Here is an 18,610-nt window from a genome sequence, read left to right on the forward strand (position 1 = left end):
GCGCGAGAAGGAAGTTCGCGCATAGCAAACCTTATCCTAGGCCTACGTTACTAACGGGGGCTATTATATTAGATTGCACAAGGTGGTACGGGGTGCGCGGTGCGCGATGCGCGATGCGCGCCGCAGTGCGCGCCCGATTGCAGTCGTGGGGTTGTGTGCGTGTGACAACGGGCGTCGACCGTTCTTAGTCTAATTCCTACCCTCAGTCGCGTACTTCATTTCGCGAATGACGAACACCATAATATTTCGTTCCTTCCTCATCCTTCTCCTTCTTTTCCTTTTCGCAATTCCACGAATTGCGATAATAAGCGAATTCAACGATCGCATTTTCTACTCTTGCTTATCATTATTTCTCATTGATATAGAATTTCGTCTCTGTCTTGTTTCTTCATCTCTTTTCGTTTCCTTTCGTTGTCGCGAAAAAGACAAAGATTTATTTTCCTATTCGCAGGAGCTTTTTCCGTTTATCAAGAATCGAAAGTTGTCTAGGTGGTTTTCATCAGAAATACGAACTGAATATTTTCATTGGGAAATGAAAACGATCAGTGTTGATTAGAAGTCTAAGATAAGAGAGAGAGAGGGAGTGGGAGAGTGAAATTAACGTGGCTTCTCGATTTTACCGACTGTCAACGTGGTGTGCATCAGGCAACCAGGTGTGCATCACACAACCAAGTGTGCATCAGGTAGGCAAAAACTCGACTATTCTCTTTCATATATGTATGCGTGCGAGTAAACGATTCAATCTTGATAAATCTTTCTTATATATTTATTGACGACAAAAAATGTTATTTACATTTGTCATTGAATAGTGCTAGAAATTGATCGATCATTTATCATGTTATCGATGTCAATATTATATTTTTTCGTCCACCAATTTATCTACAAAAGTTATTTCATTTATACGAGCTTTTTCCTCTCGTTATTACTATGATCAATTTTGTAATTTTTCTTGACTCTCGTACCAATCATCTTCGTTCAGTTTTTTAATATTTTATCAGAATGCAATTAAGATCTTTTCGTAAGACACGAAAGCATCAGCGATATTGAAATAATTGAATTAAGGAATCAAATAAAATAGATCGATGAATCATTATTGAACTGTTGTTAGATACATAAACGGAATCATAACACGTCAGATACGCATCGAATTTCGAGACAACACGATTACGATAATACGTATGATCGTCGTATGTCTAAAGTAAATAGGATGGAAATGAAAATTAACGTTATATGGGATGATGGAAATTCCGCTGATATATGGCCAACAGGTTCGTTCGTTCGTGCTTTGTCCTCGAATTTAGGAAGATAAATTGTAGGTTTGTCATAGTACGAGTAGCAACGCCTATCTATCTGTCTGTAACATTTTCAAGGATTATCCATTACTTTGAATCTCGTCATTTTCCATTTAGTAAATGGTACATACTTACGAAACGTGCCGGGTTATCATCTTCGGTACTTATGTTAGATAGAACAAAGATCGTACATCCAAAGTACATACATTGGAAAGCATTGCGCAGTAGCATTAAAACATCATTTCCATTTGCATAATGAAAAAAGAATATTATACCAGTTTAACAGAATTAGATTGGAAAAAGTAAATGTACATTCGTAATAGGAATATAGTTTCATTTTCAGTATTTTAATTTTTGCAAATTAAATACAACGTATTGCATGATTTAACTGATGAGAAAATATGGATAATGGACTGATGGACATATATCCATTGGACATATATCCATTGGACATATATCCCCATTGGATATTCGCAGATCATTTTCTTCAAGTTTTTATGTTACTTACTAAGATGTGCTTTAAACGTAACATCCCGCGGATAAAGTTAGTTATAAAATGAAATACTCGATAGGATTCAATATAATCCGAGCCTTAATAATTCCAAATTCTCGAGTTCTATTGGAATAGTATTAATATTCCTACTGGAATAGTTTAGCTCAAGTTTCGTCGTTTGACTTCATATCGTATATAATACATATTGTTTCTTTCTCCATAAATCATCCATTTAATCCGTACATTCTGGTAGTACACGTTTAATACCATTAATAATGAATTACCGGCATTCCATTGCTTCTCGTAGGAATGTCTTTTAGAAAGCTATTTTGAGAGAATGCTTCTGGAACTAACCGATTACATTTCATTTTGTCATAGAATAACAAAATAACATATAATATTATAATCATTGATTATCTATAAGTATGTTAAACTGTACAATCCGTATTTCCACTTGTGAATAAAAACAAAATGCAATAGACGTTATTAAAGTTCCTATAAAATACAGCTACCAAACGAATTGCAAAAAGAAAAGACATTATAATACTAGTGCAACTATTTTGTAAAACGATCGACTGTGTAATAAAAACGTGGCATCGAGCCAAGTTCTCTCTTTCTCTCTTGCTTTCTACAGCCGGTTAAAAAAGGCAGAGTTAAAAAAAAGGAATAAAAAATGTAAAGTGACCAAATGGAAGAAAAATGACGTAAAAAAATGACCATCGAGTTATCTCCGAATAGAATTATCATTTTACCATTTAAAGAGAATTGCGGATTTAACCGGTGTGGGGGGATCATTTACTAAAATGAAACAAAAGGGCCATTCGAATGTATTTTTATCGACAGACAGAAAAGCTGATACAGGGTTTCAACAATGAGATCATTTATTATCAAATAAATCAATACGACATTTGTGTAATCTTCGAACTGATGATGTATAACTACTAAATATATAATATAATAATACTACTATATGGTAATTATACTTAATATGGTACATCTGATTTTAAAGGGTAACGCTAGCCTTACGTGGCTTCAAATTCATAACCAACTTTAAACTTGACAATCGGTTTTACTATTTATTTCTTTTTTTTTTTTTTATTTATATATATTTTTATTTTATTAATATATATTATATTTTTAATATATTATATAATTATATGTATATTATTATATTTAATATATTATATTAATCGCTCCTAGAGAAATAGCAATAAAAACAAGCTAATATAACAGGACAAAGTCCTAATAAAATGAGAAGAAGAAGAAGAAGAAGAGTATATATTATATATTTATAAATATTAATATATTTTTATTTTAAATTTGTCTTCAGGTTAAAAACTGTAAAAAATATAATACTATATATATATGGACACTCCTGTTACTCACTGTATACATTTGATGTCTTTTCTGTATCGTATGCGTAACGACCGAAAAAAAGTTGCATCGTCTGCTATTAGCCTTTGAGATGGTCTTCTTGTAAAAGGGGCTTCTCGATGGATCTCGCTGGGGCGAATAGGTGCTCTCAGCTTCCTTTGGGAAAAATCAATTTCGCTGACGCGACTCCTAATCCGATTAATTAAAGGCAGGCGCCGGAGAAAGGCCATCGAATTTTGAGACCGAACATCCTATGTTGTATGAAATTTCATTCGCGAAAGAGCTAAGGGAAATGAAAGATAACGCTTGCGAAAAAACTATTGCAATAATATTCCATCGATATTCGTCATTTTGTTAGATTTTCGAAACGTTGTCGTACCTTATAACGATATTTAATATTTCTTTTTTTTTCAGTCATACTACGATAAATATCGTACTTTCGATAGATTCTTTCTTACGATAATATTCCTAGTATTTGCGATGATGTGTGTGTGCGTGCTTGTGTGTGGATATTAAATTGATACAAACGAGTTAGATAAAACAAGGAAGCAAGATAATAACTGAAAGTTTTATTTTTGTTGCAGAAATCTTAGGACGAGATAAACGAGTTGTTTTCTGTATCAAGGCGTAAGATAAATTTGTCGGAAGGAACGATTTCTACAAGTTGACACGGGGAGACTGTTCGATTAATCATTCCTTGGATTCCAATCGATGCAGCTTGATTAGGAACGAACGAACGAACGATGTGTTATTTAACGTGACATGAACCAACGTCAACGCGTTTCTATTTCCAAAGCATAATACTTATTTTTCATTGGTTAATGTACTTGGATAATAGGCGTATTCCATCAATCGCAATTCTCGCAACTTCTCCTATATCATCCATTTACAGTGTCACAGGTTTCGCGCGCGTTACTTTCCGCCATACATCGAATTCCTTTTAACAAAGCCCGCGGATCTTTAAACGAATCTCCAAACAATTTCGGATATAGATCGTCGATCGAAAGCTCATTTTTTCGGTTTTCATTTTTTCATCGTTAGGTTGGACAGGTTGGGTCAATTTGTTCATTATTTGACAATCATCTACGAGATGAAAATATCTTAGAATAAATAAATGGATAAGTGCGTTGGGGAAAATCTTATTGTTAGTTCTCGTCAGTGAGATGTTCCCATGAGAAGAGTCGTCTGCGAGGTGATGTCTTGTTGTTGCTGGTGTTGCGACAGCGGGAACAGTACAGCTGGTGCAAGAGGAACAACAGCAACAGCAACGGCAACAGCAACGGCAGCAGCAGCGGCAGCAGCAGCAGCAGCAAGTGTCGTGGTTGAGAACCATAGTGGGAGCAACGCCAGCGGGGGTGGTCTCGGAATTGCATCCGGATTCTCGGCGATACTCTCCCTCATCGTCGTCACCGTCGCCATCAGCACGGGCGAGTGGTTGTTGACCGAGGAAAAACTTCCCAAGACCTCCTCTAACGCCTCCGTCGAGCCGGACAGCAAAGTCACTTACAGTGGGCTTTGGCGCGTTTGCGTCGCCATAAGTGAGTACATAAATTTGCATTACAAGTATTACGATCGGCATCAAATTCGGCATCAAATTCGGCATCAAATTCGGCATCAAATTCGATATCAAATTTTACTTACTATATATAACCTTCGCGGTAGCATCTTTCAAAGTGCATCGAAGGTTTCATCTATTGAAGGGAGGAGATGCAGTCAGAGCCATTAACAAATTTTGAATAATTTTTCTTTTCTTGTTTTTTTTTATAATTATTATGCATATTTGCATAATTGCATATTTTGTTGAAATGTTTGTTATAACTAATAAACGGGGCGTTGTATAATCGTGTTTTATTTATTATTTATGGTTTATAATAGTAAGAAACCTTTTCGAAGAACGTGTTTAGTCATTTTTTCAAATTTATCTATTTTATATTTTCTTCGAAATTTGTATCTTTCTTTGGCAAGAATCTGAAAATAGATAGTTTTCAACAACACGTTTTTCAACATTTACGTTGTAAATTGAATTCTGTTACAGAAACAAATAACTCCTAACTAATTTTCTTTGTGATAAACAAATTATTTTTCCATACTCTGTATGTCATAAGTTTCTTCGCGAACCTTTATAAAAACAATGATATTGTTTAAAAATTGATCAGAATCGATATTTACTCTAATCATGTATTTTTACTAATGGTCGTTTTGAGGTTACCGGTGACCTCATGGCAGTCAACGTGTTAATGTAAGCCGACCAGACGTCTTCTTGGTTCGTACGAGAAAACAAGTGCAGCTTTGCGTAACCTTACGGTTCTATTTTCAAATGAAAAACGAATCGATCGATGTACATTCGAGTATCAACCAGTGGTTTTTGATAAATACTCTTACCTGTTTCAAAGAGCGACCAAACAAAAAAAATATAACAAAAAAAATATAACAAAATTTCCATTGGAATCAGTTAAACGTTTTATTATGCAATCAATGTATTTCTTTCTCTATTGAAGCATATCTATCAAATATGATGGTCCTTTCATTCTGTTAATGATCAAAAACAAATTTGTTTAATAATATCTCTGTCGAATGTATCGTGAAAAAAGCACTGGAATAAAAACGACGATCTCGAGGAAATATGATATATCCAATTGAAAGCTTTTTATTATTTCAGATTTTAATAAAGGAATATATGCACGTCAAACAGAAATAATACATATTCAATTAAATGTTAATTGCTTCGAAGTATTTTCTTGAATAATATTAGGATCGATAAGAGACGAATGTTGCTTTTAGATATTTAAAACATTGGCGCTTTGTTTCGGAATAGTAATAATTATTTTTTGAAAGCGTAAGCTTAGTTCGAATTGGACCAGGAAATTTGGTCTATCACTTTTGTCCAATTCCTTTCCCAAGTATCGCCTAAAAATGCCTACAAAGATTTCATCAATTCAAATAAAAATCTCATATCTCGTTAGCAGAAATATGTAAACTGTATCAGGGTTTTCATTTCAAATAATAATAATTCTTTATTTTGATAAAAGCTGAAAACCGACATTAATTTCTCATCAAATCAATATTCTGCACATGAGGGAGAAAATGGTAAAACGGGTCTATTCGTTTTACAACTAGATTATGTTACTACTGTAGGAACCTTTTTTCATCGGAATAAATTGAAAGTAAACATCAGAAAAGATTTGGAGTAGCACGTTGGATTCGAAGAGAAGAGCAAAAGACATTTGCTTGGATTCCGGCCTATGTTTCTCTGTTTCTCTTCAGATGGAAATGGCTGCTACTCGAGATTTTGTTGAGATAGGGGTGTGGGGAGGGGGGGGGGAGAGAGAGTACCCTAGGTCGGAAATGACTCGTTACCCGGGGCACCGGAAACCACTCTCCTTCTGCTAACCCCATCAACCGGTCTCGATCCATTTGAACAGGTCTACGAGCGGAGGGATGCCTCTTACTTGGCTGTGCTCTTGGATGAACGTAAAAAAACGAGGAATAGGAATGAAAGGAAACCATTTACCGATGAGCACAGTCGACAGCAGGATACCTTCTTATTGCGGTCGAACGATCTTCAATCTTGCGCCGTGCTGCGCTTTATTGCGCTTCGCAGGGATTTCAAATCACTTTCATTTCTTTTGCATTACTTTTAATTATACATTTCTTTTGTTTTATTTTGTTTCTCAAATAAATTGCGCTTTATGTAGAGAGTTCATAATTATTCCCCAATGTTATTACATTTATTTATTGATCTACATTCTATTGTCAAGCTTTCGCTAATGAATATTTCTGGGCTCCTATACTTATTACGGTTGTACAAGTTTCAATACGTTAGGTTACCTAGATTTTCTTTATCGTAATATTAACAATGACCGCTCCGCTTGACGTCGTTACCGCCAAAGAAAAGCAACGTGCAGTTATCCGTTTCTTGTTGTTTTCAAGTAAGTCAGAGACCAAAATCCATTGAAAACTTTCAGTCATTGTCCCGATACTTGAGATAACAAGAAACGGATACAACAAACTTGGCGTGTTTTAACGCGTAACCACAAAAATACTAATGCGTTAAGCACTTGACATTATAAATATTAAAGAATATTCAAGAAAATGTTATTATACTCTGTGGATAATAATTGAAGTTACCTTCGTAGAATAGACTTTTGTGTAATACACAGATTTACATAGATCGCTCACATTATCAGATGTACAAATTGTTCAAGTGAATATTAATAAAAGATGTAGAGGTTTATTATTTGTTGATTAGGTTATATAAATACTTTATATAGATAGAATTTTTGCATAGAATAAAATTACTTTCCGTTAGATCTATAATTGCTAGGCTCGAAAATCCAACTCTTTATTATTCGAAAAAGACGATGGGAAAGATAAGGGAAAAAATTCCGTTGGAAGAAGAAAAAAGGAAGAATAGGCACCTAGAAGAAGGGTTCTTCTAGGTGGAAAACGGTAGAAATTGCTTTTCCCTCGCGGTAACAGGATTTCTTGGTGCTTTTATTAGCGCAAACCCTGACGCAAACCCTGACGCAAACCCTGACGCAACCCTGACGGGTGACCGGCACCGAATAAAAGCGGAAAGGGAAAAGGAGAAAGTAAAATCGGGTTAACTTCCTTGCACGAACTTAATAATAATTCTGTTAAAATTTCGAAAACAAGGAGCAAACGAGACGACGGGAAACTTGCAAATATAAAAGAACAAAATATAAAAGAACAAAATATAAATGAACGAAGGGAGAATTTCGATTTCCATTGTCAATTAAAAAAAAAAAAACAATGAAATTCTGAATAATTTTCCAATTTTGGGACAACAAGTTTTCTATGACATAACAGAAAATATGCTTTTTCCGTATGTTTCAGGCTCGCGGATGGAATACGAGTGTTCGAGTATCGACTATTTTCCAAACGAGGAGTACAGTCCCGATCCCAGTGACTCTACGATGGCGATTCCGTGTTAGTAACGAACGTATTTATAAAATAATTAGAAAAATGAGAGAGAAATGGTTTATTTCGTCGTCGCGCGAATTGCATACAAATCGAACTTTATTATATGGTAAACTAAATAAATACGCTAGTCTAGAGTAGATGTTTCTCGCAAATACAGGGTAGAATGATTAACGAGCTGATTTATTTGATCTGCTACGTCCTTGCTTCGTTTATATTTATATCGATGGGTCGGTCTTGGCATGCAAATCTAAGAAGCAAAGAAGAAGAACGCGCGTGGAAAGTTCTTCCTGGAGCAAAGTTTCCAGGAAATAACGAAGGAGTTTGCAATAGAGACCGGAGATTCAGGAGGCAAACTTTCCAACTACGATCTGCGAATTTCCAAGAGACAAGTAACGAGAGCGAGAAAGAACCTTACGAGTAGTAAGAATGAGAAACTGACGTTCTCTTATGTAATAATAAATTAACCTATTCTTATCGATATGCTTTTCGTATTTCCAACTTTCCACGGCACCTTCTGGATAATATCATCATTTTCTATGTACTATAGTCCTGACAAATATATATACTATTTCTGCTCGAAACATTATCAAACTTCAAAATATATATTCCCTTATTTTGAAGTCTAAAAGAAAGTAAAAAGAAAAAGGTTAAATTAAATGAAAAGAAGTTGAAAAGAGTTTCTACCTTTTATGCATTATATAATGTTATAGGATACCAAAGTATTATGTACAATGCCTAGAAAAAGTAAGTAACAATTCTTCTGTTTCCTACATTGGTAGAAACCGCTTGTCATTGTTACCAATGCTCACAATCTCTGAATGTCTCGCTTATATATATAATCGAAATACGGTTTGTTGACGATTCGATTACGCGCGTATTGCACCGAAACTTGCAGATCGTTCTTAAAGAAGATAGCATTGCACGGGTCATCCATTCGCATTTTTCTCAAAAAAAGGGGACGACCCACTTGGTCGCGGCAATTGGGTGGCGTCAATAATTTAGAGCAGTGGTGTTCAACCTTTTTGGTTACTTGGGCAGCGCGCGTCTTGAGTAAAAAACAAGTAGAAAATATAACAAATGTAGGGAACATCGGAACAAGGTGATACTCGACTAGGACCGTTTACTACAAAAATCGACGTCAAATTTTAAATAATACGCAGCTGGAATCGTTATTTTTCGTTATTTTTCGTATATTTTTATAGGCAGCATTTACGAATCCGTGAATCCGCTTAAAGGTATTAGCACAAATGAATGTATCCACGTTTATAATATGATCACGTGTGAGATAATACGTTTATCAATGAGATATGCATTAAAAAAAAAAAAAAATAAAATGTAAAAAATATATTTATCATCGTTTTTCAAAACTCTTAATATTTCACAATACGTGATATTAATTTACGTATTAATTGCTTTCAATGTACTTCTCTGGGTACTAAAATTGATCAATGTTCACGATTGTTTCTTCATTTCTATTGAAATAAATATCTATCCATTTTTGGTCTTTCCAGATGCAGTTACAAAGTCGGCCATGTTTTTCTTCGCGGCTACGTCGTTGCTAGTAATCGCGGAAATTTGTTATTTTGCCGCACACATTACTCATCCAAGGCACAGACTTTGCGTCTTCGTAGCTGGAGTAGTCTTTATAGTTTCGGGTAAGTCATTTGATCAAATTTAAGCAAAATTCTTTCTTTTGACGCGTTCGTTCAATTATTATCACGTACAATATTCTAAAAGGGATAAAGATGTATGAAAGGGCTACTGTTCATTCGTTAGTTCCGAAAGTATAATATCGAAACTTAACACGTTCGCAGATGTGAATGCTATAGCATTCATTTTCGTTGTAATGTAGAATGACATAGCATTCTAATTTGAAAGCCAATTATTTGGAATTTTATTTCATATAACCATAAGTTTTTGTAATTTTTATACCTGTAAAAGTAATGACTAACTGATTCTTTAATATAAGATAATCTGATTGCCCTTATAAAATATGTGTTAATGAAATTTTCGAAATAACAATTAATTTCTAAATAAAATGACTGTCACCTTTTTTATTTTTTCCTCGCTGAAAGTTTTACTGTCCGCGAACGTGTTAAAAAATATCGAGAGAATAAAACAAAGCTACGTATTTTAAAATTTTCAATACTGCTACAGGATTACTCATGCTGGTTGGGATGGTCATGTACATATCAATTTTCAAAGCCGAAGTTGGCAGCAAACTTAGGCCGCGATCGTCATTTCAGGTAAATCTTATCGATCCCGCAGGTATACAGAGCACGTATCCCTGTGCTTTTTATTTTTTTCTACGAACTTATATTACACAAGTCTTGAAGCTTGATACTTTTGATATTGCAGGGAGCTCCTTTCACGTATAGATATGGGTTTTCCTTCCTGTTGTATGTGAGCGGGTTCATCACGACCGAGGTGGCTGGTACATACGCTATTTTTCTATATATCTCCTGGCACCAACGTGAATTGGTACGAAAGGACTTGAGACGCAAAAATTATGGGGTTGGTAGTATCGGCTACTTTTTTGTTCTTTTTTCTAATGCCACTGTTGCGCAATAATCGTCACGCCTTAATCTTTTCGCACGATTTATCATAATATATGACGAAAGATGAAAAGCTTCTGATGAGTTTTACGAGTTTGCGACGAATAATTCAAATAGGAAAAAAGAAACAAAATAAACAAGATCATTTCTATCATTGATTGTTCGCGCACAGGGTGTTTATCACTTGGACAATCATCACGTAAATCACGCGAATCATCACGCGGCGTTAGTTCATGGCAACTTTATCTGCGAGAGACATCAGAAGAGATATTTCTTCGGAAGGGATTCCGTCGATTATGTCGATTTCGATGAATTCTTACCACCACCGCCTAACTTGGATCATTACGATTATTCCAGACAGTTTCCGAGAGATCTCACTGCTCTAACGGTAAGCGAACAATCGAATAAAAGTTATTTCAGTCTAACATAATACATATTATAACGAAGCACGCGCGAGAGACTACGCATATAATCCGGATCTGCTAATATTTGGCTGCTCATCCTTCAAGAACTTTCGATCTCTACCCTTCACTCCTTCTCTCCCTTCCTTTATCTCGAGAGTCTAGCTCCACGAAGAAGGTGAAGATCGTATAGGTAACCTTAGCAACCGGTGATAATCCGGCATTTGATACTCCATTTTAGATTTCTACTCGTTCTCGAAAACGACCTTCCAGGTGAGCACGACGGCGGACATACTGCAGCAGGAGGAGGATGCACAACCAGACACGGATGGACCGGATTACACCGTCCGCCACGAGTTCGTGACCTTTGACCTCGAGGATCCAGTACCACCGCCAACACCTGTCCGAGGCTCCGTCCGAGACTCCGTCAGAGGCTCCTTCAGAGGCTCCGTCAGAGGCTCCGACTGGGCGTTCGCAGCTCTCAGAAGAACAACTCCCGTCTGATATAGCGTCAGGTATTTTCCAAGTTATAATTCTTTTGTTGCCGCGTTTGACAAAAAATCATGAGAGTGAATTTTTACGATGCGCGAGCACAACCATCACAAAATAAATAGGATGAAGTTAGTCGTGTCATAGCCAGTTTTGTGTGTGTCACGTGTACCATATATATGAAAAATCAGTTAGTTCTTTGATTGGTCATTAGATTTCGAATACCATTTGCCCGTTTCTCACAAATAAAATACTATATTTGGTCTCTATATACTTTTTATTATATTCCATATATATATATATAATGCTCTTCTACCTCTTATAGGTGAATAAACAGAATATTGGGTTTCACTATGAATAGACATTTTATTTATTACACAAATTATAATATAATGAATTCAACAATTAAATTTCATTTATAACAGTTCCTTAGTTTTCTTACCTATAAATAGAGAAACGACACTTAAGCTTATTCTTTCCTATCTTTTTTTTTTCATTCTGACGATCTTTCTTAATTTTATCCCTATCCACTCTGCCTACGTGTCACTTCTCCCACTACCGGCCTAATTACCTTCTTTTCTCTTAAAGAAACTTCTATTACACCCACAGATCACGCGGCAAAATTCAAATGGGTCCGTAGTAGTATCTGTACTACTTTATATATACAATTATAATAAACACAGATTTGATCATTTTTTAAATTTCATTATTTGTTATTATTTTGTTTTGTTACGCCAAAGAAATGTAACTTCTTGCGTGCGTACAAAAGTACACACACACCACACGTGTTTTTTTCATTTTGCCTTTCCCCTCCTATCGTTCGATTCTCGATCGTTTCCTTAATTTTCATTCGCCTATCATTGATCGCGAGAAAGTGAAATCTATTTTTGAATCAACTCACCAACGTTTGTGGAATGGGTCAAATCTTGACGTTTAACACTCTGCTCTGTTTGATTTCCAATCTATTTTCTACCGGAAAATTGTAAAAAACGAATGACCGTCGTGTAATCGCATCGATAGAAAATAGAAATCTCGATAATTCTCGGCCTGAAACACCACGCATCAATTGATTTTCTTTTATGTCAAACTCATGAACGTGCCATATTCGTCCTACTGGCATAGCCAAAGGGCAATGCACATTCGTGAATCGAGTTTAGAATCGTTGTTATGTAACATTCGTATTCGTCATTTTGACACAAAATTAGAACAATGGGAAACATTCAACGCACAATCGCTAAATTAAACAAAAAAAAAATAAAAACAAGCTCGCGCATTTATTTTTTTGACATAAATGGGGACGATCGAATATGTTTGATGGAATTCAAGTTAATCTCTAACCGTAAGACTGCTATTTGAATTCGGTTGTATTCGTGTTTTTTTAAAACATCGCCATTTAGAAATCCAAAAGGTCGGATGAAAAACCAAAATTACTCGTAGATCTTTTCATTTTGTAGTAAATAACTAGATACGCGTGTAAAAGAAAAATCTCGAGGAAAGTTAGAAACAAAAGTAGAAATATATTGTCTTGCTTGCACATTAAAATGTAGTTGTATTTTAAGAAATAAGAAATAAGAATAAGAGCCTTACTTTTGTCAGTTTGGCTGGTGGTGAACAGTAGTAAGATTACGAGATGTATGATATTAAAATTGTTTTTAGTTAATGAAAAATGCTCATTTCTTTCTGGTAACACTCTCTCTTAATATAGAACTCTTTTCATTAATTTAAGTGACGTCTCTATAAACATGCAATATGGTATACATACATATATACATTTTCTAAATGTTTCAACTTCAATAAGTATCCGCATTATTAATAAGCACCATGTTGCAAATAATGTACTCGCTTAGAATATTCTCTAACATGAAATATTTGCTATTTAAACTTTGCCTCAATAGATCTACAATTCTGAAGTTAGCCACTGAATTTCTCGTTACGCTAATCTTCCGTCGAAAATTTGTCATTTAATCGAGAGCGTGGATTAAATTGCGATCCTCTCGATTCGATTTTCATCCGAGTAGTATTGAAATATATTGACATTTCAATTACAGTTTCATACTCGACTTCCGGTTAGATCACAGAATTTTGAATAATTCTTAGTAGTATTTCTTATATGCAACACCTTATAAACTTTTGTTTAAAATTAGATACTTTATTTAATTATTCTTCAAAGATAATTAAATAAGTAAAGTGATAACCGCTTTATCGCGTTCCACTGCATTTTTAACTCTATTCGAACATACTGGAAGAAGAAGAAGAAGAAGAAAAAAAAGGATCATTTATTACTATCCAACAGTTAGTTCTATGTCATTCGTAGTCTCTGGAATTCTCCCTTTACAATTCGGGAAATGGTGCGGTCGATTCCGGTAGAATGTGAATCTTTGGAATGTGCAAAAGCATTTCACCACGAGTTTACAGTTTCTCTTGATAGTAGACGAAAATAATCGACTATTGTATAAAAATACATTTACACGTAATTCTAGTAATAGTTATTGGACAAGTCACCCCGATACATATATGTGTTTAAAGATTCTTGGACGTTTGCTCGACTAATCTCTCCAATTTCGCTATCCACAAATTGATTGTCCTAAAGTTTTAATTATCCAATATTTCTCTCTACCGTAGGTATGCGAGGTTGGTGCAAAAGGTCGACTGCGATGACGATGACGGCGACGACGATGGCGACGAGGACGAGGACGAGGACGAGGACGAGGACGAGGACGACGACGAGGACGAGAACGACGACGACGACGAGGACGAGGACAACGAGGACGACGACAAAATGGATGAGAAAGTGGAAAAATCCAAGAGGCAAGAGGAATTCACGTTGGACAAAAGCTGAAAATCATTGGAATTAACCAAAAATGGAATCTTTTGTTTGGCCATTGGAAATCGTAGAGGAGACTGTTCGAAAATATATTTGGGACATTTCCTTTGTTGAACTTTGGATAAACGGCCGTCAGGAAGTGTTAGAAAATATCGTGACGTCGTGGCACGCGATATAAGCCTTCGATTTAATCTGAAATTCCTGTAACGCCTCGTAAACGTTAATCGATAACCGAATATTATATAATCTCGCGAAAAATGGACGATTTCGAATGATTTTATTTATATCCTTTCGTTTTAATCGCAACATTTGCAAATATTTCCAAGCTGCGCGATTCTTTTTCACATATATTCATGTGAATACACATATTTCACATATATATTATATGTATAGGAATGATATATACAGGCATAGAAACAAATGAAAAGTAAACACGTTCTATCTTATATGCAGGCTGTCAGAGTTTTTTCTTCCATGGTATGAATAGGATAAGTAGGAACCCTGACACCCTGTAGAATAAAATTCTTCAATGAGATCGTGTCATTTCGTCGTATCGGAGAAAACCGTCCTATGATCCAGTATGAAGACAACAAAATATTCTACTTGTATCGATGACTAATGTTTTTTCTTTCGTCGTAATAAAATACAATAAAATACAAATGCAATGTGTACAATTTTGCTAATTCGGAGCAACGTATCCAGAAAAGATGACTGATATTTATAATATTAAACAAATTCAAATGTATTTTGTTGGAGGTCTACTGGAATTAATTACTGGAATTAATTACTGCAATATAAATGTACTTAACTAAGATCGATAGATTTTGTTCTTTTTCCAGAAATGAGTCATTCTGATTCATTCTTAACACCAAGAACTTTCATTTATATTCGTTTACATTACATTATGTTACTTTGTTTATTGTTCGTATACTATACAATGAAATGCAAAAAATAGTAGCCGGCTGCTTCGTAGATCGAAGTTAACTTCAATATTACGTACTCAGGTATTAAAGTCGACTGAAACTCGCTAACAATAAGATTAGGTGATACATTTATTGTTAGAATCAACCGACTGCTCTGTAATAGTTACGAATACATTAGTCATATATACATAAGTCAACGGAAGATGCTTGATAAGTATATAATATTACGAGCGTTTATTTGAATTCCGGACTCAATTGAAGAGCATATTTTCAAATCGTCTTAACAAATCAATATTTTATCGAGATAAAAATGATTCAAAGGAGATTTAACGGAGATCTAAGAGAAAGGGGGGGGGTGGGGGTAGGACACGTTTTTGAATTTTATTTTTAAATATCAGATTTTTCTATGAAAATTAAAGCAATCGTCTAATATCAATTATTTCAAACGTACCAATAATATGCGTTTCGATTTTTAAATAATTATACGAAATAAACTTACAATTAAAACACAAATATCATATCAAAATAATTGTGAATAATTATATATCGAAATTTATTTCAAATAATAATTGTAGAAAAATTGTAATTTTTTCTCATAATTGCGTCATAAATTTAAAACGTTTTGGAAATAAGCTTTTCATATATTATAAAGTAAAAAACGTATGACATTTATTCGTTATAATATCGCCTATGTACTTATGCAAATAACATCTTCGAGAGCATGCAATTGTTGATTAATTAAATATTCTTATAAATAACAATTTAAAAATTGTGTAACATGTTTAAATCGCGTGGACTAGCTGTAAGCATAAGATTTCTATCTTGTATCGATATTATAAAAAAGCATAACATAATTATACCCAGATTGTAAACTATTTGAAGACCTTCGGTAGGTGATATTACACGATAGGTTTTTACATACTTAAATGAAATCATTTTTAAACGATTATAGAAATCTACAGAATCTCTTTCGCAGCATATTTGTCTACCTAGTGATTACTACTGTAATCGTTTAACTAATCGGAAGAAATGACTGTTTTGCAATTACTATTAAATATTACAAGTAATTTGCGATAAAGGTGAAATTTTATAAAAGACAAAAATATTATTAATTTAAGATTAGAATATCCCCTACCTGTGTGGCAACGACAAAACCATACGTAACAACTACTATTTAATACTTACCATATATTTTCATTTCGTATTTTGTTATGCATCATGAAAAAATCGTATTGCCGAGATCAATTTGATCAATATTGAAAAGATTTTTTAAAAAATAATAATAAAATAATCAATAGTATATCAGGGTATTTTTATAAAGTATATATTGTTTAATTACACGAATGATATTTTCTAATCTAAATCATATTATCCGTCGAAAAAGAATATTATCGAATTTATTGTGAGATTTAAGTAAGTACTTTTTAATACAAATCAACCACATTTGTATTGACGCGCGCGCGCTTATAATCTGAAATAAATAATACGATTAAGAGAAATACTAGTCATAAATGAATACATAATTATTACTAGTACGTAATGTAAATTTGTTGTTTGTCTTCGATGGTGATAAGCTTGTCCAAACTTTACTGTTTATACAATAAAGGTTCATCAAAGCGAACACTTTGATGCATTGAATTATTTATTCTTTATCTTTTGGTGCAAGAATTACTGACGTGTGAATATTCACTGACTGAGTATGCGTGACTTTTGTAATATTTCATTAAATTCTAATCAAACGACTGTCTTTATTCGACCATTAACATTTTACTTTGATCAGTCATTTCTACCAGTAAATTTGCTAACGTCAATTTTCAGAACTGAACAATCGGACAAAGGAACTTTCGAGCAAACATTCTTCCCCAGTTTTCGCAAACCAATCTATCTCATCTGCCTAGATCATATTTTTTCACAACGATTACATTAATATTTATCTTATTAAAAATTATGATAATATGCTATTATCTATACGCGCGTATTTTGGTCTATTTTATTTTCCAAATGTTTTTCGGAAGACACTAGCATATTTTTCGTACGCTGGATATTTCACATATTTTATCGGGTAGAAGAATAAATATTATTTTGTAAATATTTAGATTAAAGTTTGAATCGATTTTTAACAATAGAGTTACATGACAAAACCGATTTTCTTTTAGATCAATTTGTACAATTTCTTAATAGATTTGCTTTTCATTTTTAAGTACATTAGATTGTCTTATATATTGCACAATATAATTTTGATATTTTATGAATATCAAAGAAACTAACAATTATCTACAACGATATAAAGATAGTTTTACTATTATAAAGTAATGCAATTCGAAAAGTGATTATTGTATAAGCCTTATTCAAAAAGGTTTATGAAGGTGAGGCAGTGTATCGATTAAAGGGGCGTCGAGAATTACAAGATAGAAATACGAATCACCCTGTATATAGGATTCGTATCGAAGAAGACCGGTGAATCGGTTGCGTTTACGATTTTTTTTTCTTGACCAAGACCTTTCGTAAAAACAACAATTATGACCATATTCCAGAGTAACAATTTGTAAAACGTTGATAAGTAATACACGACAAATAAATTTATACATTTCATCTATAATACGTCATTTCATTATCGACTATATTTAAGTTCTGTTTATAAGTATATCGCGCATTATTAATATATCATATTTATAAACTATTTCAAATTCGTATTACGCGAACGTTTCAATATGTTTGTCCGAGGTAATAAAATAATTGTGAGTCGTTTGTTTCTATATAAAGTATAAAAGAGAATTTCTATCAATAGAGTATAAACATTCCTAATTGGTAAGATTATTGAAAATTCTTCTGTTTTTTTTTTCTTTACATTGTAAAATGTAAATCGTAATTCGTAATTTACGATTAAATGATATTATCTTTACGAGATAATTAATTAGAGATATGTTTACCATCGATTGGTTTTCGAAGCCTTCTCTCTTTCTTTCACACACCATACTCACACACCCGCACACACAACATACAGAGAGTTTCCTCTCATATTCTTTCTCTCTGATAGTCATACACGCGAATACATTTGACAAGCATACAGGAAAATATATATATGTATATGGGTCATTCCATGTCATATCGACAAATTTTTTACCTGACCCCCTTTGATTTCGCTGAAAATTTTCTATCTTTTTCTACCCCCCGAAAGTTATTTTTCAGAATTTTTTCAAATTTTTTTTCCCGACTCAAAAAAAGTTATGAATTTTTGAAAAAAACCGCTCTTTTATTTTTAAATTGCCAGAACTTTTTCAAAAATTGACCGTTTGGGAACTTTTTTTTTTTTCA

At 33.9% G+C, this 18,610-nt stretch overlaps 1 protein-coding gene across 3 annotated transcripts; it reads left to right on the forward strand.

Moving 5' to 3' along the window:
• The first annotated feature begins 125 nt into the window (after window positions 1-125).
• On the forward strand, window positions 126-15,238 carry LOC106788203 (voltage-dependent calcium channel gamma-7 subunit). Of its 3 annotated transcripts, XM_014751267.1 has the most exons (10): window positions 127-683; window positions 3,744-4,209; window positions 4,309-4,697; window positions 8,017-8,109; window positions 9,615-9,758; window positions 10,261-10,349; window positions 10,462-10,617; window positions 10,831-11,046; window positions 11,333-11,574; window positions 14,171-15,238. In XM_014751267.1, the coding sequence occupies exons 3-9, from the start codon at window positions 4,331-4,333 to the stop codon at window positions 11,561-11,563; spliced, it is 1,296 nt and encodes a 431-aa protein (XP_014606753.1). In that variant the 5' UTR covers window positions 127-683; window positions 3,744-4,209; window positions 4,309-4,330; the 3' UTR covers window positions 11,564-11,574; window positions 14,171-15,238. The 3 variants fall into 3 exon arrangements, with proteins under 3 accessions (XP_014606754.1, XP_014606755.1, XP_014606753.1); XM_014751268.1 differs by having other exon boundaries at window positions 126-683; window positions 3,744-4,697; window positions 10,462-10,584; XM_014751269.1 differs by lacking the exon at window positions 14,171-15,238 and having other exon boundaries at window positions 126-683; window positions 3,744-4,697; window positions 11,301-11,420.
• The last annotated feature ends 3,372 nt before the right edge of the window (window positions 15,239-18,610 follow it).

Source organism: Polistes canadensis, unplaced genomic scaffold, assembly GCF_001313835.1.
Source record: "Polistes canadensis isolate GaletaPanama2010 unplaced genomic scaffold, ASM131383v1 scaffold_129, whole genome shotgun sequence".
Lineage (NCBI taxonomy): Eukaryota > Metazoa > Arthropoda > Insecta > Hymenoptera > Vespidae > Polistes > Polistes canadensis.

Bases quoted from the DNA above. Each gene is read 5' to 3' on its own strand.
- LOC106788203 (XM_014751267.1), top strand. From the start codon at position 4,331: ATGAGAAGAGTCGTCTGCGAGGTGATGTCTTGTTGTTGCTGGTGTTGC. The intron at 9,759-10,260 runs GTAAGTCATTTG...ATACTGCTACAG, and splicing joins AGTAGTCTTTATAGTTTCGG to GATTACTCATGCTGGTTGGG. The intron at 10,350-10,461 runs GTAAATCTTATC...TTGATATTGCAG, and splicing joins GGCCGCGATCGTCATTTCAG to GGAGCTCCTTTCACGTATAG.